Consider the following 20,175-nt stretch of genomic DNA (forward strand, 5'->3'; position numbering starts at 1 on the left):
CTATGCAATAATTTATCATTTTACTTTTACTCTTACCCCTTGTACGGGGGTCATCCGCCCAATATTTAATCAAAACCCCGAAGGGACTATCAGGCGGGATATGCGGGAGTTTTGTCTGGGGCTCCCCCCCCCATGGATTCAGAGGGCTTGCTTTTCCTCTGACCCATCTTCCAGAGTGTCTTCAGTCACACACACACTCGCGTCCTCCCGGTCGTGGCCCAGTCCCTCGCGGGATGTGGGAACCGCACTACAAGGGAGTCCACATTCATTTCGCCAAGCCTTTGGCGTCTCACACACCACACTCTGGGATAACCACCCCAACCGAACAGATACCCTGTGTTCGCTTAATCTGAACACATACTCATGCATCCTGCGTCTTCGTCCGGAGCTTCGTGCACAAAGATTATGGGGTTTTCCTTTGACCAGTATCCGAATTTAGGTTCGTCGGTTAGGGTGTCGGAGAAGTACCCCCACAGGGCCGTTGAAACAACGGGGCGCCTCCCAGTGAGGGGTCTCCAGCGAGGGACCCTATCCGAGTCACGGCACCATGTTGTTATAAATTGGGTCTCAATAAGTCAATCAGAGACAATTCCAATTCAGTAATTTGTAATTTATTCAAGCAAGTGGATACTGGTCAAAGCAGCGCTGGGCGGGCTAGGCAGGCTCCTTCGCTCTGCCTAAGACACACCGCGCAGAGGTTTGTGTGTGCCGAGGTTTTATGCAGTCCCTTTTTCCGGGTTACGTGTCATTTGCTGGAGATAAGGCTGTGTCTGCGTAGTCTGTTGCTGTTGCTAGAGGGTCCGCCGCTGCCTTCCGAAAGGTCGTAGTCACGTTCGCAGCTTGCCTTTCTTCCTAAACCTTGCAAGTTTTGTATAAGCCTTGTGTAAACAGGATGCTTAAGTTCTGCTTATGCCAGCAGGAGGTCTTTGGCTCGTGGGGGCCCTGTTTTCCTGTTGCGATTTAGAGAATCAATCCTTATCTATCACATAATGACTATATATGGTTATAATGGATAAAACCCCTGCTGTAAAGTCTCACCTCAGACATAGAACCATGAGAGATCCTTCTGTGTGTCCTGTGCAGGTAAAGAATTCCTGCTTCCTAATGATTCCCATTGTGTTAGAAAGTTTATTCCAGCCCCTTTTGGTATCGCTCCCCATTCCTATTTCCACCCCATTGCCCATCCCATCCCATCCCATCCCATCCAGCAGCTTTCCTGGCCTCTCCCTGGCTCTGAGCACAACCTGTAGCTCTGCTGCTCTCCAGTGAGGACATTTGGGATCGGCAGCATCCACACCCTTCCTGACCCCTCCTGACCCCTCCGACACACCCAGACTCCCCCCGGGGCCACCTTCCCCCCTGACAGCCCCACTGCTGCCCTGCTCCAGCTGGGACCAGGGAGATCTTTGCTGTGCCACTCAGAGAGCAGCTGGGAAGGGAATGCTGAGCCCCTGGGCCATCCTGCCCATGCCGGCTGTGCCGCTGCCATCCCAGCTCTGGGCACTCGGGATCATGTTTGCTGCAGGGAGCACAAGCCATGCCTGTGTCCCCTCCCTCCCTCCCTCCACCCCCATTCCCGGCTGGCAGCAGGAGCCAGAGGAAGGCAGCAAGCGCTGGCAGATGGGGTGAAGGCAGCTCAGGGTTCAGGATGCTGTTTATTGATATCAGACTGCAGTGGGATGCAGGAACCAGGTGACAGGGGGATTTTTGGGATCACAGCTGTGTTGCAAAATATTCCCTTGGGGGAATAGTGTTTTAGGACCTGGGAGGGAGGAGGAAAGCCATGCTTTAATGTGCTCCTTGCAGAGCATCCCTCCCACATGCTCCTGCTCGCTTCTCCTGCAGGAATACAGTGTGGGAGGGAGATCCTGTGGATATTTATTAATCAGGTGTCTCAAGGAAACCCTCAGCCTCTGTCCCAGGGTCCCTCAGCAGTGCAGTTGAAGGGAACAACAGGCTCAGACTGCTGTGTCTGTGGTGGTGTCTTTTTTGCGGGCAGAGTTGTCTTCCTGCTCCTCAAAAACCCTCTGGAGAGATTCCCTTAGGGACCCCACGGGGCAGGTCCTCCAACACCTCCCCACCAGGAAGTAGATGAAGGGTTTGTAGGTGCTGTTGATGCAGGTGAGCAGGAAAAAAACCTGGAAGGACACAACAATGTAGCCGAGCTGGTGCAGGAAGTTCCAGATGGCAAGGAGGAGTGTGAAGAGCAGAATGAGGAAGATAACAATGTCACGCTTGTTGAGTTGCTGCTGCTGGGAGCCACGTTTGGCCTTAATGAAGTTGATTGATCTGGAAATGACGTCAGGTGCAGCAAAGAGGAGCAGGATGATGGTGAACACGGAGATGAGAGCCACCTGACATTGCTCCCGCTTGTGTGATGGACACAGGGAAGTCACCGTGGGAATGACAGTGATGAGAGTGAAGAAAGCCCAGAATTCGACACTGTGCACCACCCACAGCAGGCGCTCTGGAAGGTGGCAGTGGCAGAAGCCCTGGTACAGCTTGTACATGCCCATCCCAATGCTGGTGTCTGTCAGCCGCCACAGCCCCCAGTAGTAGGAGACCACAGACACCTGGAAAAGGAAGCTCAGGTACACCTGGGACATGATAGTGGAGCAGGACACTTCCTCCACCAGGAAGAGCAGGGCAGAGGGGACTGTGAAGAGGAGGAAGAAGAAGTCGATGACAGCCAGATTAAAGATTTTGATGTTAGGATCTTTCAGGCTGAGGAACCAGAGGACAGCCCCATTCCCAGCCAGCCCACAGAGGCAGATGAGCAGCATGACACTGTGTATGGCCATGCTGCTGACATCTATCTCACATGGATCATCTCCTTCAGTGGGTGAGGCAGGAGGGGGGGTGACAGTGCTCACCTCCATGGATGGACGCTGGGCAGCTGGTGGGATGAGGCCTCTGGCTGTGGTCAGAGTGGATGGGGAGTCAGTACTTGGAGAATCCCAGGATGGACCATGCAGCTCCTCAGCAGCTCCCTGCAGCAGGAAGGATTCAGTAGAGAGCAGTGAGATGTGCAGGGGAGGAGGGCAGTAGAAATAGTGGGATGGGACAGGGAGGTGGGACGGTTGGGATGTTTGGCAGGAGAATGATAAAGAACACAGAGAATAAAAATTTCAGCTTCGCTGAAGCGGTTGAAAGACCAGCTGGACAAAAAGATAAAAGGACGTAAAGGTGTGGACAGAGAACTATAAACGTGGGTGGAACCAGTGGAGAAAGAGATAAGGAGGCCTCCAGTGCTTTTGGGACAAGTTCTGTAACAAGAAGCAACAGCACATGGCCAAAGGAAAATTTCAAGGAGGGTCACCTTTAATATTGCAGCATTCAGTGAATACTGCAATCCTGTACAGTGAATACAGTGAATACATTCAGTGATTATTTATTTGGAAAGAAACACTTTTTTATGACATTGAAAGATTTTAATGGATAAAACCCCTGCTGTAAAGTCTCTCCACACACAGAAAAAGGAGAGATCCTTCCGTATGACCTGCACAGATAAAGAATTCCTGCTTTCTAATGTGTTCCATTGTGTCAAAAAGTTTTTTCCATCTCATTTCAATACCAAGATACAGAAGGGAAGCTCAGGGCAGAGGAGGGAGGAGCTGGGGAGGGCACTGCAGTCACTGGGAGAGGGTGGCAGGAACAGAGCAGCTGCTGGAGGAGAGGCAGGTGGGGTAGGGAGGAAGGAAAACATTGCACTGACCTGTTGAGTGTGGGGCAGCAGCAGGCAAAGGGTGTCTGTCCAGATCAGTGGCAGTTCCCAGCATCACTTGCTCCTTTTGGATCCATATCCTAATGCAGATCCTCCCAGGTCAGTAACATGAAGGAGAAAGTGCCCAGATCCCCAGGAGGTCCCCACTCCTGTCCTGCTGACTCCTCTCTGTGCCCTGCCACAGTGTTGCTTCCCAAGACTCGGTGGAGTCACGTGGGAGTGGGGAACTGCAGTTTTGGCTACATCTGAGTTCCACTTCCCTTTGTTTTTTTTTCTTTTATTGTTTGTGCTGCAAAGGAAGTGGCTTTTTTCAAAAGCTCCACCAGAACTGTGGGAATGGCTTTTCATTTCCTCTTGATTAGAAACACTTCTTCCCTGCAGAATGTCCCATTCTCTGACTGCTGTCCCTTTCGTCTCCCTACAGGTTTCTACCATTGCACATTTCTGTCCCCTGAGGGGTCATGGTCCCTCCAGCAGCAGAGGGATGCTGGTGGTGCTGGTGGCACTGGAATGCTGGCAGTTCTGGGGAGGCAGCTGGGTGCTTGTGAGGAACAACTCCCATTCTGGGAAGAGCTCCAGGATCATTGCCAGAGCTCCCCTGGACCCAAAGGACACAGCTGAGCCAAGAATTTCCATTTTTCTCATTCTGCTGTGGGCACACCCTGTCCAAGGGAAGGACAGGAAAGAGTTGTTTGCAGCCAGGTTATCAGCAGTTAGACCCCACATTAATTACTGCCTATCCTCTTAATGATACAATAAAAGTTATAAGAGATCAGATTTTGGAGTGCTGTTATCCCCCTATCAGCCCTTCACCAGAACTCATCCTCCTCCTTATTCGTGAGAGCACTTGTGGTTGTTTTTACTGATCCCACCCCTTCACCTGCAGCAACACCTTCCAAAAGTCCAGGTTGCTCCAAACCCCATCCACCATGGCCTGGTACACTTCCAGGGATCCTGGGGCAGCCATTGCTTCTCTGGTCAACCTGTGCCTCAGCACCCTTACAGGGAAAGATTTCTCCCTAATATCACATCTGAACCCACCCTCTGTCAGTGGGAAGCCATTCCCCCTTGTCTTGTCCCTCCAGGCCCTTCTCCAAAGTCCCTCTCCAGCTCTCCTGGAGCCCCTTTAGCTCATGGATCATCAACTGTTTGCACTGGAAAGGATTGGCCCAGTGAGGGGATGTGAGATTCCACAGCTGGGGACACAAACACAGTGTCAGTGAGGAAGAGAGGAGGCAGTTCTGCTCCCAGGGTCTCCACACACACCCAGCAGGCTTCTCTCCCCTTTCCCAAGTGAGCATTCCAGGGAAGCTCTTGAAGATCCTGACCCAGGGACAGCAGCTGGTGTGTGTGAGGCAATGTGAACCCACAGTGTGTCTGCTCCAGTGAAATTCTCCAGGCTGAGAAAGGAAAGGTCAGACTCTTCTCTTTCAATGTAATCAGTGTCTCCCTCTTTGAGATGGGACCTGCTGACTGATTTTGGTAGGGGAATTTTGGTCCGTAGGGTATTAAAGCTCTAAATATTGTGGGGAAAGGGAGAGGGGGAGAATACTGAAATGAATCTCCTGCAGTCATACCCATCTCCCACATCCTGCTAACAATCTGCCCTGTCCCTTGCCTCTCCCTGTGCTGCTCCACATGGAAGCTGGGGGTGGGAAAAGATGGGAAAAGCCACGTGTGGGGGACAGCAGTGTTGGTAAGATGTGTGTGTTTGTCACCCCTGCAGCTGTGTGAGAGGAAGGAGAAGCAGCAGAGGTGTCACAATGGGCACATTGTCCCCTGCCACAGAGACAGCCAGCCCTGCCTGCTGGAGCCAGCCCGGTGGGAAAGTCTCCAGTGGGAGCTGGAATGAGGACAAGCACTCCAACTGGACCCAGTGTGACAACAGCCACTCGAGCAGAGTCCCTGTCACGCTGCTCCTGTGCCTGTGTGGAATGGTGGGGAACGGGGCTATCCTCTGGCTCCTCTGCTTCCACACCCGCAGGAACCCCATCACCATCTGCATCCTCAGCCTGGCCATTGCTGACTTCACCTTCCTGCTCTTCATCACCATCGCCCTGGGGATATTTTATGTCCCAGAGAGCTTCTGCCACCAGCTGGGCTCACGGGGTGTGACAGCCGGGCTGAACGTCACCATCCTCTTCTCTTTCACTGCCCGGCTCTACTCTCTGACAGCCCTCAGTGCTGGGACAGCTCTCTTTGTCCTCCCTGTGTCCTGCTGGCCGTGCCACCGCTCCCAGCGCTTCCCGGTGCTCCTGTGTGTCCTGCTCTGGCTCCTCTCCTTCCTGCTCACCGTCACCCTCTGTTTCTGCCCTTCGGTGCTGGTGGCCTTGGTGCTGAGCTACCTCTTCTCAGTGCTCACCCTGATCTGTTCTGCTCTAGCCCTGCTGGCCAGGCTCCTGTGCTGCTCATGGAAACAGCCCCCACGGAAGCTCTGTGCCCTGGTCCTGCTGCCTGTCACCTTCTTTCCCTTCTTCACCGCTCATTTTGGGTTCTGGCTCTTGCTGAGAGCCTTTGACCCCTCTGTCTTTGCCCTCAGCACCTCTGTCCTGCTCGCCTGTGCCAACAGCAGTGCCCACCCTCTGATTTACTTCCTGGCTGGGAGCTGTGCAAAGGAATTCACCCTCTCTGTTAGAGTTGCTTTCCAGAGGGCTTTTGAGGATGTGCCAGAGCCCCGGAATAGGGACAACACAGTGGAATCATCATAAAGTGGAATCCTCATGAAATAGAATCACTGTGAAATAGAATCATTAAACATCCTGAATTTGAATGGTCTCACGAGGATCACAGAGTTCAGCTCCTGGCCCTGCACCATCCTGGCCATCTCCTGCACCTGCACAGGCTATCCCAACAATCCCCCCCTGTGCCTGAGAGTGCTGTCCAAATGCTCCTGGAGCTCTGTCAGGCTGGTGCTGTGTGCAGCAGGGGAACTCCTGCCTGGGGTGGATTCTGCATGATGTGAGGAATCATTATGGGAAGGTTTGGGTCGGAAGGAACCTTACAGATCATCACATTCTGACCTTTTCTCCATGGACAGGGACACCTTTGAAAGCTTTTGTTTTCAAGTCTTTGCTTTGAATCTTTCCTATTCAACAGGTCTGAGCTTTCTCGGCCTCAGAAATGAGCTTCCCTACCATGTGGAATATTAAAATTGAGTCACCAAGAATCAGACATTCTGCACAAGGATTTTTTTTGTGTGTTTGCTTAAAACCAGCATGCAGGTGGATAACAAATCTTGACACAGCAGTGCAGAACAATTCCTGAGTGATTCCTGTCCATCTCCAGCAGGTCCTGACACACGGGAAGACTGAGGTGTCGAAAATTCACACTGAGCTCTGTTGCCCAGACAAGTGGGCAGGTGTTTGGGATTGCCTCTGGAAGGCTTTTCCCCAAAATGCACACTGAGTTTGGGGCTGTGGGCTGTCTTGTCAGGACAAGGGGTTGGAGCTGGAACTGCCTATGCTGGGTTCTCCCATTTTCTCTGGGCTGTCTGGATGGTTTTAGCTCCGCTCATGTTGCAACTGTGACTTGAGGTTTGGCTCCACTTGAGGTGCATCTGAGGGAAGCTGTGGCTGCCCCTGGATCCCTGGAAGTTTTCCAGGACAGGTTGGATGGAGCTCGGAGCAACATAATTTAGTGGAAGAGCAATGTACTCTAGTCCCTGCCTGTGGCAGGGGGTCAGAAGAGGATGGTCTTTAAAGTCCCTTCCAACCCAAACCATTCTATATTTCCATGGAAAACAAGAAGCTCAGGTAGGGAGTGGCCTGGGTGACACTGGAGACAAGGAAGGTGCTTGGAGTTAGAAAAATACATGGAAGGATCATGATCCTTCTGCACTTGCCTTGGGAGAAACTCCCTGGCTGATGGGAGTCCTTTCCTGGATAAGAGGTTGTACCTCCGAAAGTTTCTACTTTCCAACGGACATGAAAATGGGAGACAGGGAGAGAAAATCCCTCTCAGATGGGGAAGTTGCTCTGTTCTGTTAATCATTAACAACTCTGTTAATCAATGCTTCTTAGATGTTTAACCTCACGTGTGTCAATGTGGTGGTTTTGATTGGCCCAAAACATCAGTAAAGTATTTTTAACATCTAGGAGAAATTTGGATCCCTCAGAAGCTGTTGTGGTAGTTAAAGCTACAGAGGCCTTTTCAAGGAAGAGAAAGGCCTTGCTCCTGGCATGGAAGCAGCCTGGCCTCAGCCTGGCAGAGTCTGCACAGCACTCTATGGACAAAGAGACTCATGTTGCAGCAGAATTCGGGCAGGATGTTGCTCATGAGATTGGACCCATGCCAAAGAAGTTCCCAGAGCACTGTCTCTCATGGGAGGGACCCCTGGCTAAGTAGAGAACCCCTCTCCCTGATTGGACTGACCAGAGAACAAACCCCTCTCAACCTGCCCCCTGTCTGTGTTGTGGGTTTGGAAAGAGGGAAAGGGGGGTGAGCAGAGAGACTGCTTCTTAAGAGGGTGGGGGTGAGAGCAGAGAAACTGCCTGATGAGAAGGAGAAATAAGTATAGATAAAGAGTATTCGTAGTAGAAAAACTGTGGTGATGAATAGATGTATGGACCTGCTCTGTGGACTGAAAAAATACCCCCCCCCCCGCCTCCCTACCCAGGTTTGGTGGTTATAAAAGAGGAAAGGGAGGCGGGGGGAGTGAACAAAAACTGTATGAAAAGTTTATTTTTGCCTTGCATTTATCCTCCAACTCTCTTAGGTAATTAAATCACTCTTTGCAACTTTAAGCTTGGAGCCTGCTTGCCCTTTTTCTTTTTCTGTGCATCCTCCTGCCAACCAGTGTCCTATCTCATTTGACTCATGAGATTGGTGTGTATATTTATAGTTTGCTTTTTGTAGCAAGAGAGAGTCGAGGTGCCTGGCATTTAGTCAGGGCTAAACCTTGACAGTCTCCAGAGCATGACTCACCACCCAAGGCTTTCACTCTCACTTCCCTTTCCAGAAGCAGTGGCACGTTGCCTTCCCCTGGATTTAAGGCAGTGGGAAAAGGAGGGACAACTTCCCCTGAGCAAGAGATGTGTCTGCTGCCCAGGTCTCTCCCAGGAATGAGGAGCTCTTGGCACTGTCTACACCATCCCAAGCATTACAAGAACGTGCCTTAGGATGAGCTCTGGTATGAGACAGGTACCTGCCCTCCTCACACAAGACAGAGGCTTTAGAGTGGGAAAAACTAAGGAAACGAGCAATTTTTGGACACTGCTCACTAGGGATGAGCTCTGCAGTGAATGGATGTTGTTTATTCAACACATTTTGGGGTCAGAGTTACCATGTTGGAAACAAACAAAACGAATAAATCCAGATCTAATTATGGGGTGGTAACAACGTGAAAAAGATCAGTACAACCTGGATTTTGGCTCAAGCTGCTGTGCAGAGTTGCTGTTCAGCTCCTCCTGAGAATGGCCAGGTTCAGGATGGAGGTGCTGAAGGGCTTCCTTGGACATTGATGCTGGGGAACCAGAGGATGGCCCCATTTTGCAGAACAGCAGCATAACCCCCTGATTTCTGCACAATAAAAGGGTCCAAGCACCTGGTGATATGAATTTCCTTATTTCAAGCTCTTTTTTGGTCACAGGCACCAGAATTCAGTGGAATTCACCATCGTCTCTGCACTTTACTCAGAATGATTTAATTATGGAATGGAAGAATGTGACAAATTCCCACTTAATGGGCAAGGGAATGTTGCTGTCCCTCCCCCAGCTCGGCAGCCCTACCTGGGGTCAGTTTGGTCTCTTCCCATGAGCAGAGAATACAGGGCTGGCTCTGTCAGACAGACTGGGAAGGATGCTCCTTGAGATCCTTACCTTTCTCCTGCCATCTAGAGGCCCCAGCCCCACAGAGATTTGGGAAATTGCTGCCCTCCCATACAGGATATGTCCCCAGGACTTAACCTGTCACACTCTGCCCAGGCAAGAGATCCCCCAAAACCCCATGAAACTCATCTGCTGAGCCAAAGGAGATGGAGTTTATTCCCTGAGGCAATGAGGCAATGAGGGTCATTCAGAGGGAATACAGGAACAGGACTGAGCTCAGAGCCATGTGCCCCCATGGTCCCATATTTGTGGGTGTCTTTGAGGTGACACATCTCCAGGTGCCTCACATCCAGCAGTGCCTCACAGAGCTGTCGCCTCCACCACAGCAGTGTCCCCAGGGCCATGGCTGCCCTCCTCACTCCTGGCTTTCTCCTCAAACACCCTCCGCAGAGCGACTTTGACGGAGCGCTGGAAGCGACGCCGCTGCCAGCTCCCCACCAGCACATAAATCACAGGGTTGAGGCTGCTGTTCAGCAATGCCAGCAGAAAGTAGATGTTTCCGGGGAATAAAGCATCAGAAAAAGGAAGATAGAGGAGAACCTCCACACAGAAAGGGATGCCACAGGCGAAGAAGAGCAGGATGTTGAGCAGGATGGTGACAAAGAGCCTCCCTGGGTGTCTCCTCTGGGAGCCACAGCGGAGTTTGAGGAACAGGAGCAGGTTGGAAACCAACATCATGAGGGAAAAAGCCACGGAAATGGTGAGGGGTACACCTGCAAGGATGAACGCAGAGTGCCAAATAAAGGTAAAGGTGACATAGAAGGAGGACACCAAAACCCCAATGAGAACCCAGAGGGACCCACTGACGATACCCGAGAGGTGCCGGGGGCGGTGGCAGCGATACCAGATGGGGCAGAGGATGGAGACACAGCGCTCCATGCTGAGGGCTGTCAGCAGCCCCAGGCCACTCAGGTCAAACAGGTAGCATGGGAGCCCAAGGGCACGCAAAAAATTCCAATACTGAACAAAAAAACGAAACAAAGACGTGCAAAATATTGCTAAGGTCAGAAAATCCAGTATAAGCAGGAGCAACAGGAGGAGCAGGCAGAAGTCAGCTACAGCCAGATTTAGGATGTAGACAGTGAAAGGGTTCTGCTTCATGTGGAAGCCCAGGAACCACACAACCATCCCATTCCCCACCAGCCCACAGAGGGAAATCCCCAGACCGACCGCAGAAATGGCAATCCTTGTATATGGAATGCCCAAGCATACACGCATCATAAATTCCTGCCAGTCCAGATATCCATAAATTGTATCATTAAAAGTGAAGTTTGTTGTGCTGGTCTCCTCCATGGTGGATGATCCTGTTCCCAGTGGCTGCCTTCTCCTTCTTCCACCACCTTCTAGGGGGACATGGGGAACCAGAGGGAAATAAGGGCCATCAGCATTCCCAGCACTTCCCACCTGCTCACACAGCCCCACACCAGACCCAGGATGAAGCCCCACCCCTGCAGTGCCCAGGACAAACTCCCACCCTGTCTAGTCCCATCCCTAGAAAGGAGGCATCACCCACTACTCCATCCCTGGACTCCTACCTCCAAGTAGGAACAGCTCTGTCACAGGAGCCCCAGGGGAAAAGGATCTGGTGGTGGCTGCTGGGACCACAGGCTCTGCTTCAGCCTCATCCCTTGTGCCTGGTGTGCAGCCTTTAGCCCAGAGATCACATCCCATGGTCAGAGCCTCCCCTCACAATCTCACCACATCAGTGACAGCTTCCCCTCACATGTCCCAGGGACAGAGATCTTGTCAGGAGGAGGTGGCCATGTCACCCCCTTCCTCTCTTCCTGCCATTCTCTGCTGTTGTCCCACCATGTGAGGGGCTTCTGGCTTTCCCTGTGTGGTGGTGGATGGTGGGTATCCATCAACACAGGAGGGGACATATAACATTCCCAGGATGGCAGAGAGGTGAGAGAGATGAGCCAGAGACCTCCAAGAGTGAGAAATCCCTGATGTGCAGACCTGCAACAGCACAAGTTGCTCAGTGCCTCTAGTGACATGTATCTGGCACTCAAAGACTTCTCCCAACTTCCTTCTGGGACACACTTCCAGGAGTTGCACCTTTCTCCATCTCCCTCTCAGGGATGGACCTTGAACTTGTGTTCTCTCCTTGTTTCAAGTCTTCCTCTAGCTCCAAATCCTGCAGCTCCCGGGTGGACACCCTGGAGAGACCATGGACCTTGTGCATTAACAAGGATATCTTTGGAGCACATCAGTCTGGGGGATGACAAGCACAGGATACAGCTCCAGAGGAGATGAAAAATGCATGAAAGAAGTGCAGAAAACAAGCAACAAAATGCCAGTCCCTGTGCTGTGAAAGGCTGAGATTGTGTGGCAGGAACCACTTGGAGATAAGAGCACACTGGCAGCACCATGTACCCCACAAACCTAATCTCAGAGGAGACACATGCTCAGCAGGGGTAATTGGGCTGCTGATTGTGGTTAGATGGGATGTGATGAGAGGCTGTGGGCAAAGCCCTCGTGCACTCCTGTGTCTGGGCACTGGTGATTTCCCACAGCAAGTGGACACAAGGCCAGTGCTTGTCCTCATGGCTGCTGCTCAGGGGCTCTGTTGGCACCCAAGGGGCAGGGACTGGGTTCACAATGAGGTCTGGAATTTCTGAGGGGTTCACAAAACCCTGTAAAAGCTGAAAGGACCATAGTGGAGCAGGCTTTCCATGGACAGGCTCTTCCCTCACCAGAGGAGCATTTTACCTCAAGGTTCACAGCATCTGAAGGGACATAATATTATCTGTGCTGTGCTCTCCTTCTTCATTGTCTTAAACCCAGTAAATGGTGTTTAAAATTATAGAACTTGAGTGTCTGAATTAATAGGATCATAGCAGATCAGCAGCTCCTCATGAAGAACTGGGGGGAGGAGAGGAAGGGGGTGATGAAGCCACCTCCTCCTGACAAGATCTCTGTCCCTGGGACATGTGAGGGGAAGCTGTCACTGATGTGGTGAGATTGTGAGGGGAAGCTCTGACCATGGGATGTGATCTCTGGGCTAAGGGCTGCACACCAGGCACGAGGGATGAGGCAGAAGCATAGCCAGTGGTCCCAGCAGCCATCCCCAGATCCTTTACCCGTGGGGTTCCTGTGACAGAGCTGTTCCTACTGGAGGGAGGAGTCCAGGGATGGAGTAGTGACAGATTTTTCCTTCCCTGGGCCTGGGCACTGCAGGGGTGGAGGTTCTTCCAGGGGCTGTGTGAGCAGATGGGAAGTGCTGGGAATGCTGATGGCCCTTATTTCCCTCTGGTTCCTCATCTCTCCCTAGAAGTGGTGGAAAAGGAGAAGACAGCCACTGGGAACAGGATCATTCACCATGGAGAACAGCACAACAAACCTCACCCTGAATGGATCTGTGGACTTGGAGGAATATCTCCCAGATCAATGCTCGAGCTTTCCCTACACACTGATTGCTCTTGCAGGGGTCTGTCTGGGGATTTCCCTCTGTGGGATGGTGGGGAATGGGATGGCCATGTGGTTCCTGGGCTTCCACATGAAGCAGAACCCTTTCACTGTCTACACCCTAAATCTGGCTGTAGCTGACTTCTCCCTGCTCCTCCTGTTCTCCCTGCTTATCTTGGCTTTTCTGACCTTAGCAGCATTTTGCACGTCTTTGATTCATCTTGCTCCTCTCTACACAGATTTTGTATTTGCAGTGGAACTGCTGTGCCACCTGTTTGACCTGAGCAGCCTGGGGCTGCTGACAGCCCTCAGCCTGGAGCGCTGTGTCTCCATCCTCTGCCTCATCTGGTACCAAAGCCACCACCCCCGGCACCTCTCGGGTGTCATCAGTGGGTCCCTCTGGGTTCTCACTGGGGTTTTGGTGTCCTCCCTCTACCTCACCTTTACTGAAGACTCAGGGACAGTCCTTGCAGCTGTAGCCCTTGTGATTTCCCTGATTCTGTCCATAGTGATGTTGGTTTCCAACCTGTTCCTGTTCCTCAGGCTCTGCTGTGGCTCCCAGAGGTGGCAGCCAGGGAAGCCCTGTGTCACCATCCTGCTCAACGTCCTGCTCTTCTTTGCCTTCAGCATCCCTTTCTGCTTGGAGGTTCTCCTCAGCCTTTCTGATTCTGTCCAGTTATTCCCAGAAAACACCTCCTTGCTGCTGGCATTGCTGAACAGCACCCTCAACCCTGTGATTTATGTGCTGGTGGGGAGCTGCCAGCAGCACTTTCTGTGCTCCATCAAAGTCGCTCTGCAGACAGTGTTTGAGGGGAAAAGCAGGAGTGAGGAGGGGAGCCACAGCCTTGGGGACACTGCTGGGGTGGAGGTGACAGCTCTGTGAGGCACTGCTGGACATGTGGCACCTGGAGATGTGTCAGAGACAGCCAGAAGCATGGGGACATGAGGCCACATGGCTCTGAGCCAGAGCAGCCTGGCTCAGCCCTGTTCTCTGGCTGTACTCCCCATGCAATGACCCTCTGTGTTGGTTTTGCTTGGCCCAGTTTTTGTTAGTAGGGGTGCCACAAAGATGGCTCCTGTGAGAAGCTTCTGGAAGCTTTCACCATGTCTAGCAGAGCCAATCTCTAATTGCTCTGAAGATGATATATATGCTGCTGGCCAAGCCTGTGCCAGTTGGAGATGCTGGGTACTCCTCTGTGATAACATATTGGAGGAGAAATCAAAGCAAATGTGCATGCAGTTGTTTCTAGCCAGGGAAGGAGGAAGAGGAGGTGACAACATGTGAGGGAAACAACATGGAGACTCCAAGGGCAGTGCAGAAGGTGAGGGAGGAGGTGCTCCAGGCACCAGAGCCAAGTTTCCTCTGTAGGCTGTGGTGAAGACCGTGGTGAAGCTGCTGTGCCCCTGCAGCCCATGGGGTCCAACAGGGATGCAGAAATCCACCCACAGCCCATGGAGGAAGTGCCCCATGCCAGAGTGGGTGGGTGCCTGGAGGAGGCTGTGATCCAGTGGGAGACCTGCTGGAGAGAGAGAGCCCTTGATTCCAGGCTGGAGCAGCCTGTCCTTGGAGGAGTGCAGCCCGTGGATGAGGGAGCCACAGCACAGCAGTTTGGGAGGACTGACTGCCCGTGGGAGGAGCTCACATTGCAGCAGGATTGTCTGTGCTGCTGCTGCTGCTCCTGAGTTTGGAGCTGCACTGGAAGAGTTCCCAGAGAACTGTCTCCGGTGGCAGGGACCCCATGGCAATGCAGGGAAGGACCTCTCTCCCTGAGCAGTGGAAGATCCTGGGGATGAGCTGACCCAAAGCCCCACACCCTGCCCTCCCTGCACTGTTGGTGGGAAGGAGGGAGGGGGTGAGAGGAAAAACAGTGTCTTTAAGGGTTTCTTTTACTTCTCATTATCCTCCTTTGACTCTGTTAGTAGTAAATTCACTTTGCAACTTTAAGTTGAACCTCATTTTCCCTTGAAGTGTTTTCTCACAGTCCTTATCTCGACTCATGAACGCTTAACTAATTTATTTTTTTCCTCCCCTCTTCCCGGATGTGGCAGGGGAGAGAACAAGAAAGCAGCTGCCATGGGTACCTGGTGTTCAGTGTGGCTGAAACCATGGCAGACACTCAGGAGGATGTGGATGCACAGAAACTAGAGGAAAGTGATGTTTCGGTATTAGATCAGAAACAAGTTTTAATGACTATGTATGGTTATAATGGATAAAGCCCCTGCTGTAAAGTCTCACCTCAGACATAGAACCATGAGAGATCCTTCTGTGTGTCCTGTGCAGGTAAAGAATTCCTGCTTCCTAATGATTCCCATTGTGTTAGAAAGTTTATTCCAGCCCCTTTTGGTATCGCTCCCCATTCCTATTTCCACCCTACGCCCATCCCATCCCATCCCACCCCATCCCATCCCATCCCATCCCATCCCATCCCAACCCATCCCATCCCATCCCATCCCATCCCATCCAGCAGCTTTCCTGGCCTCTCCCTGGCTCTGAGCACAACCTGTAGCTCTGCTGCTCTCCAGTGAGGACATTTGGGATCGGCAGCATCCACACCCTTCCTGACCCCTCCTGACCCCTCTGACACACCCAGACTCCCCCCGGGGCCACCTTCCCCCCTGACAGCCCCACTGCTGCCCTGCTCCAGCCGGGACCAGGGAGATCTTTGCTGTGCCACTCAGAGAGCAGCTGGGAAGGGAATGCTGAGCCCCTGGGCCATCCTGCCCATGCCGGCTGTGCCGCTGCCATCCCAGCTCTGGGCACTCGGGATCATGTTTGCTGCAGGGAGCACAAGCCATGCCTGTGTCCCCTCCCTCCCTCCCTCCCTCCCTCCACCCCCATTCCCGGCTGGCAGCAGGAGCCAGAGGAAGGCAGCAAGTGCTGGCAGATGGGGTGAAGGCAGCTCAGGGTTCAGGATTCTATTTATTGATATCAGACTGCAGTGGGATGCAGGAACAAGGTGCCAGGGGCATTTTTGGGATCAGAGCTGTGTTGGGAAATATCCCTTTGGGGGAATAGTGTTTTAGGACCTGGGAGGGTGGAGGAAAGCCATGCTCCAATGTGCTCCCAGCAGAGCATCCCTCCCACCTGCCCCTGCTTGCTTCTCCTGCAGGAATACAGTGTGGGAGGGAGATCCTGTGGATATTTATTAATCAGGTGACTCAAGGAAACCCTCAGCCACTCTCCCAGGGTCCCTGAGCAGTGCAGTCAAAGGGACCAACAGGCTCAGACTGCTGTGTCTGTGGTGGCATCTTTTTTGCGGGCAGAGTTGACTTCCTGCTCCTCAAAAAGCCTCTGGAGGGATTCCCTTAGGGACCCCATGGGGCAGGTCCTCCAACACCTTCCCACCAGGAAGTAGATGAAGGGTTTGTAGGTGCTGTTGATGGAGTTGAGCAGGAAAAAAACCTGGGAGGACACAACAATGTATCCGAGCTGGTGCAGGAAGTTCCAGACGGCGAGGAGAAGTGTGAGGAGCACAACAAGGAAGATAACAATGTCACGCTTGTTGAGTTGCTGCTGCTGGGAGCCACATTTGGCATTAATGAAGTTGATTGATCTGGAAATGATGTCAGGTACAGCAAAGAGGAGCAGGATAATGGTGAGCATGGAGATGAGAGCCACCTGACATTGCTCCTGCTTGTGTGATGGACACAGGGAATTCACCGTGGGAATGACAGTGATGAGAGTGAAGAAAGCCCAGAATTGGACACTGTGCACCACCCACAGCAGGCGCCGGGGAAGGTGGCAGCAGGGGCGGCACAGCTTGGACATGCCCATCCCAGTGCTGGTGTCTGTCAGCCGCCACAGCCCCCAGTAGTAGGAGAACACAGACATCTGGAAAAGGAAGCTCAGGTACACCTGGGACATGATAGTGGAGCAGGACACTTCCTCCACCAGGAAGAGCAGGGCAGAGGGGACTGTGAAGAGGAGGAAGAAGAAGTCGATAACAGCCAGATGAAAGATTCTGATGTTAGGGAGTTTCAGTCTGAGGAGGCAGATGACAGCCCCATTCCCAGCCAGCCCACAGAGGCAGATGAGCAGTGTGGCACTGTGTATGGCCATGCTGCTGACATCTATCTCACATGGATCATCTCCTTCAGTGGGTGAGGCAGGAGGAGGGGTGACAGTGCTCACCTCCATGGATGGATGCTGGGCAGGTGGTGGGATGTGGCCCCTGGCTGTGGTCAGAGCGGATGGGGAGTCAGTGCTTGGAGAATCCTGGAATGGACCATGCAGCTCCTCAGCAGCTCCGTGCAGCAGGAAGGATTCAGTAGAGAGCAGTGAGATGTGCAGGGGAGGAGGGCAGTGGAAATAGTGGGATGGGACAGGGAGGTGGGACGGTTGGGATGTTTGGCAGGAGAATGATAAAGAACACAGAGAATAAAAAATTTCAGCTTCCCTGAAGCGGTTGAAAGACCAGCTGGACGAAAAGATAAAAGGATGTAAAGGTGTGGACAGAGAAGGATAAACATGGGTGGAACCAGTGGAGAAAGAGATAAGGAAGCCTCCAGTGCTTCTGGGACAAGTTCTGTAACAAGAAGCAACAGCACATGGCCAAAGGAAAAGTTCAAGGAGGGTCACCTTTAATATTGCAGCATTCAGTGAATACTGCAATCCTGTACAGTGAATACAGTGAATACTTTCAGTGATGTTTATTTATTAGGAAAGAAACACTTTTTTATGACTTTGAACGATTTTAATGGATCAAACTCCTGTTGTAAAGTCTCTCCACACACAGAAAAAGGAGAGATCCTTCTGTATGACCTGCACACATAAAGAATTCCCACTTCCTAATGTGTTCCATTAGGTTAAAAAGTTTTTTCCATCTGATTTCAATATCAAGATACAGAAGGGAAGCTCAGGGCAGAGGAGGGAGGAGCTGGGGAGGACACTGCAGCCACCAGGAGAGGGTGGCAGGAACAGAGCAGCTGCTGGAGGAGAGGCAGGTGGGGTAGGGAGGAAGGAAAACATTGCACTGACCTGTTGAGTGTGGGGCAGCAGCAGGCAAAGGGTGTCTGTCCAGATCAGCACTGCTTCCTGAAATCTCTTGCTGCATTTGGATCAATATCCTAATGTGGATCCTCCCAGGGAGTAAAATGAAGGACAGAGTGCCCAGATCCCCAGAGATCCCCTCTCCTGTCCCGCTGAGTCCTCTCTGTGCCCTGTCGCAGTTTTGCTTCCCAAGACTCAGTGGAGTCACAGGGCAGTCGGGAATTGCAGCTTTGGCTACATCTGAGTTTCACTGCCACTTTCAGTTTTTTGGTTTTTTGTTTTTTTTTTTTAACTGCAAAGGAGGTGGCTTTTGTTAAAAGCTCCACCAGAGCTGTGTGATTGGCTCTTCATTTCCTCTCGATCAGAAACACTCCTTCCCTGCAGAATGTCCCATTCTCCAACTGCTGTCCCATTCCTGACAGGTTTCTACCATTGCTCATTTCTCTTCCCTGAGGGGTCATGGTCCCTCCAGCAGCAGAGGGATGCTGGTGGTGCTGGTGGCACTGGAATGCTGGCAGTGCTGGGGAGGCAGCTGGGTGCTTGTGAGGAACAACTCCCATTCTGGGAAGAGCTTTGGGACCATTGCCCAAACCTTCCCTGGACTCAAGGGAGTACAACTGAGACAAGAATTCCCCTTTTTTTTTCATTCTGCTGTAGGCACACTCTGTCCAAGGGAAGGACAGCAAAGAGTTGCTTGCAGCCAGGTTATCAGCAGTTAGACCCCACATTAATTACTGCCTTAATGATACAATACGTTATAAGAGATCAGATTTTGTAGTGCTGTTATCCCCCTACCAGCACTTCACCAGAGCTCAACCTCCTCCTCTGTCCTGGGAGCACTTGTGGTTGTTTTTACTGATCCCACCCCTTCACCAGCAGCAACACCTTCCAAAAGTCCAGGTTGCTCCAAATGCAATTCAACCTGGCCTTGGACACTTCAGGGATCCTGAGGCAGCCACAGCATCTCTGGACAACCTGTGCCTCAGCACCCTCACAGGGAAGGATTTCTCCATAACATCACATCTGAACCCACCCTCTGTCAGTGAGAAAGCCATTCCCCCTTGTCTTGTCCCTCCAGGCCCTTCTCCAAAGTCCCTCTCCAGCTCTCCTGGAGCCCCTTTAGCTCATGGATCATCAACTGTTTGCACTGGAAAGGATTGGCCCAGTGAGGGGATGTGAGATTCCATAGCTGGGGACACAAACACAGTGTCAGTGAGGAAGAGAGGAGGCAGTTCTGCTCCCAGGGTCTCCACACACACCAGATTCCAGCAGGAGCATCCCAGCTCCCAGACACATGTCCGTCTGGGTGGGAATCATCTCATTTCAGCTTTCTAGGAATTCTGTGGAATTCATTGTAGGCTGCTGTCTGACTCCCAAGGGAGTGTAGAAGATGACTCAGATGAAACCTCTAGCTTTTTAATGGTTGTAGCCAAGACAGAAGCATTGATTCACCTCTTCTCAGAAAAAATTACATTTCTGAAATGTTAAATCATCCCTCTGCTGTATGCCTGTGCTCCAGCTCACACAGAGCATTTCTTATTGCATGAATCCTCTTGGAAACTGCATGGTTAAAGTCAAATACCATTGAAGTTATGGTACACAAGTGGCAAAACAACATTTGAACTAGGAATCAAATTTTGTAGTGCAGGGTCCTAGGGATTCACCCCAGGAATGAGAGGGGGCAAGTTCAGGCAGCTCAGAAGACAAGATTTCAGGATTGGGGTTGCTTTAAAACCAAAGAGGAACCTGACACAGAGACAAACTGCTTTCCCATAGGTCTCATTGCTGAGGCTCTCTCCTGTTACTCATTTCCTGGACAAAGTCAAGAGCAGATTAGAAGCAGAGCTCTGACCCCAGCAAAGGCTCTGAAATAGTTCCTGTTTGTGAGAGCCCTGGAGAACATGATCCAGCAGGGACAAAAGGGGGCCTGGGACAGACCCCTCACTGGACACTGCCCAGGCTCACCCAACAGGCTTCTCTCCCCTTTCCCAAGTGAGCATTCCAGGGAAGCTCTTGAAGATCCTGACCCAGGGACAGCAGCTGGTGTGTGTGAGGCAATGTGAACCCACAGCGTGTCTGCTCCACTGAAATTCTCCAGGCTGTGAAAGGAAAGGTCAGACTCTTCTCTTTCAATGTAATCAGTGTCTCCCTCTTTGAGATGGGACCTGCTGACTGATTTTGGTAGGGGAATTTTGGTCCGTAGGGTATTAAAGCTCTAAATATTGTGG

At 51.9% G+C, this 20,175-nt stretch overlaps 3 protein-coding genes across 4 annotated transcripts; 1 reads left to right on the top strand and 2 right to left on the bottom strand.

Annotated features, from left to right (window-relative positions):
* Window positions 1–1,855: 1,855 nt before the first annotated feature.
* Window positions 1,856–18,200, bottom strand: LOC146436853 (mas-related G-protein coupled receptor member A8-like). Of its 2 annotated transcripts, none has more exons than XM_085063281.1 (2): window positions 17,936–18,200; window positions 1,856–2,990 (listed from the first exon to the last, which is right to left on the bottom strand). In XM_085063281.1, the coding sequence occupies exon 2, from the start codon at window positions 2,877–2,879 to the stop codon at window positions 1,959–1,961; it is 921 nt and encodes a 306-aa protein (XP_084919407.1). In that variant the 5' UTR covers window positions 2,880–2,990; window positions 17,936–18,200; the 3' UTR covers window positions 1,856–1,958. The 2 variants fall into 2 exon arrangements, with proteins under 2 accessions (XP_084919407.1, XP_084919406.1); XM_085063280.1 differs by lacking the exon at window positions 17,936–18,200 and adding an exon at window positions 3,716–3,951.
* Window positions 5,488–6,528, top strand: LOC146436854 (mas-related G-protein coupled receptor member X2-like). Its single transcript, XM_085063842.1, has one exon. It carries the CDS (start codon window positions 5,488–5,490, stop codon window positions 6,430–6,432), a length of 945 nt encoding a protein of 314 aa, XP_084919968.1. The 3' UTR covers window positions 6,433–6,528.
* LOC146436855 (mas-related G-protein coupled receptor member H-like) lies at window positions 16,181–17,017 on the bottom strand. The gene has a single exon (XM_085063843.1). The coding sequence runs from the start codon at window positions 17,015–17,017 to the stop codon at window positions 16,181–16,183; it is 837 nt and encodes a 278-aa protein (XP_084919969.1).
* Window positions 18,201–20,175: the final 1,975 nt, after the last annotated feature.

Source organism: Lichenostomus cassidix, chromosome 5, assembly GCF_008360975.1.
Source record: "Lichenostomus cassidix isolate B80296 chromosome 5, HeHo_3.0, whole genome shotgun sequence".
Taxonomy (NCBI): Eukaryota; Metazoa; Chordata; class Aves; order Passeriformes; family Meliphagidae; genus Lichenostomus; species Lichenostomus cassidix.

What these genes read in the sequence shown, in the direction of transcription:
- LOC146436853 (XM_085063281.1), bottom strand. Translation starts at nt 2,879, where the DNA reads ATGGAGGTGAGCACTGTCACCCCCCCTCCTGCCTCACCCACTGAAGGA.
- LOC146436854 (XM_085063842.1), top strand. Translation starts at nt 5,488, where the DNA reads ATGGGCACATTGTCCCCTGCCACAGAGACAGCCAGCCCTGCCTGCTGG.
- LOC146436855 (XM_085063843.1), bottom strand. Translation starts at nt 17,017, where the DNA reads ATGGCCATACACAGTGCCACACTGCTCATCTGCCTCTGTGGGCTGGCT.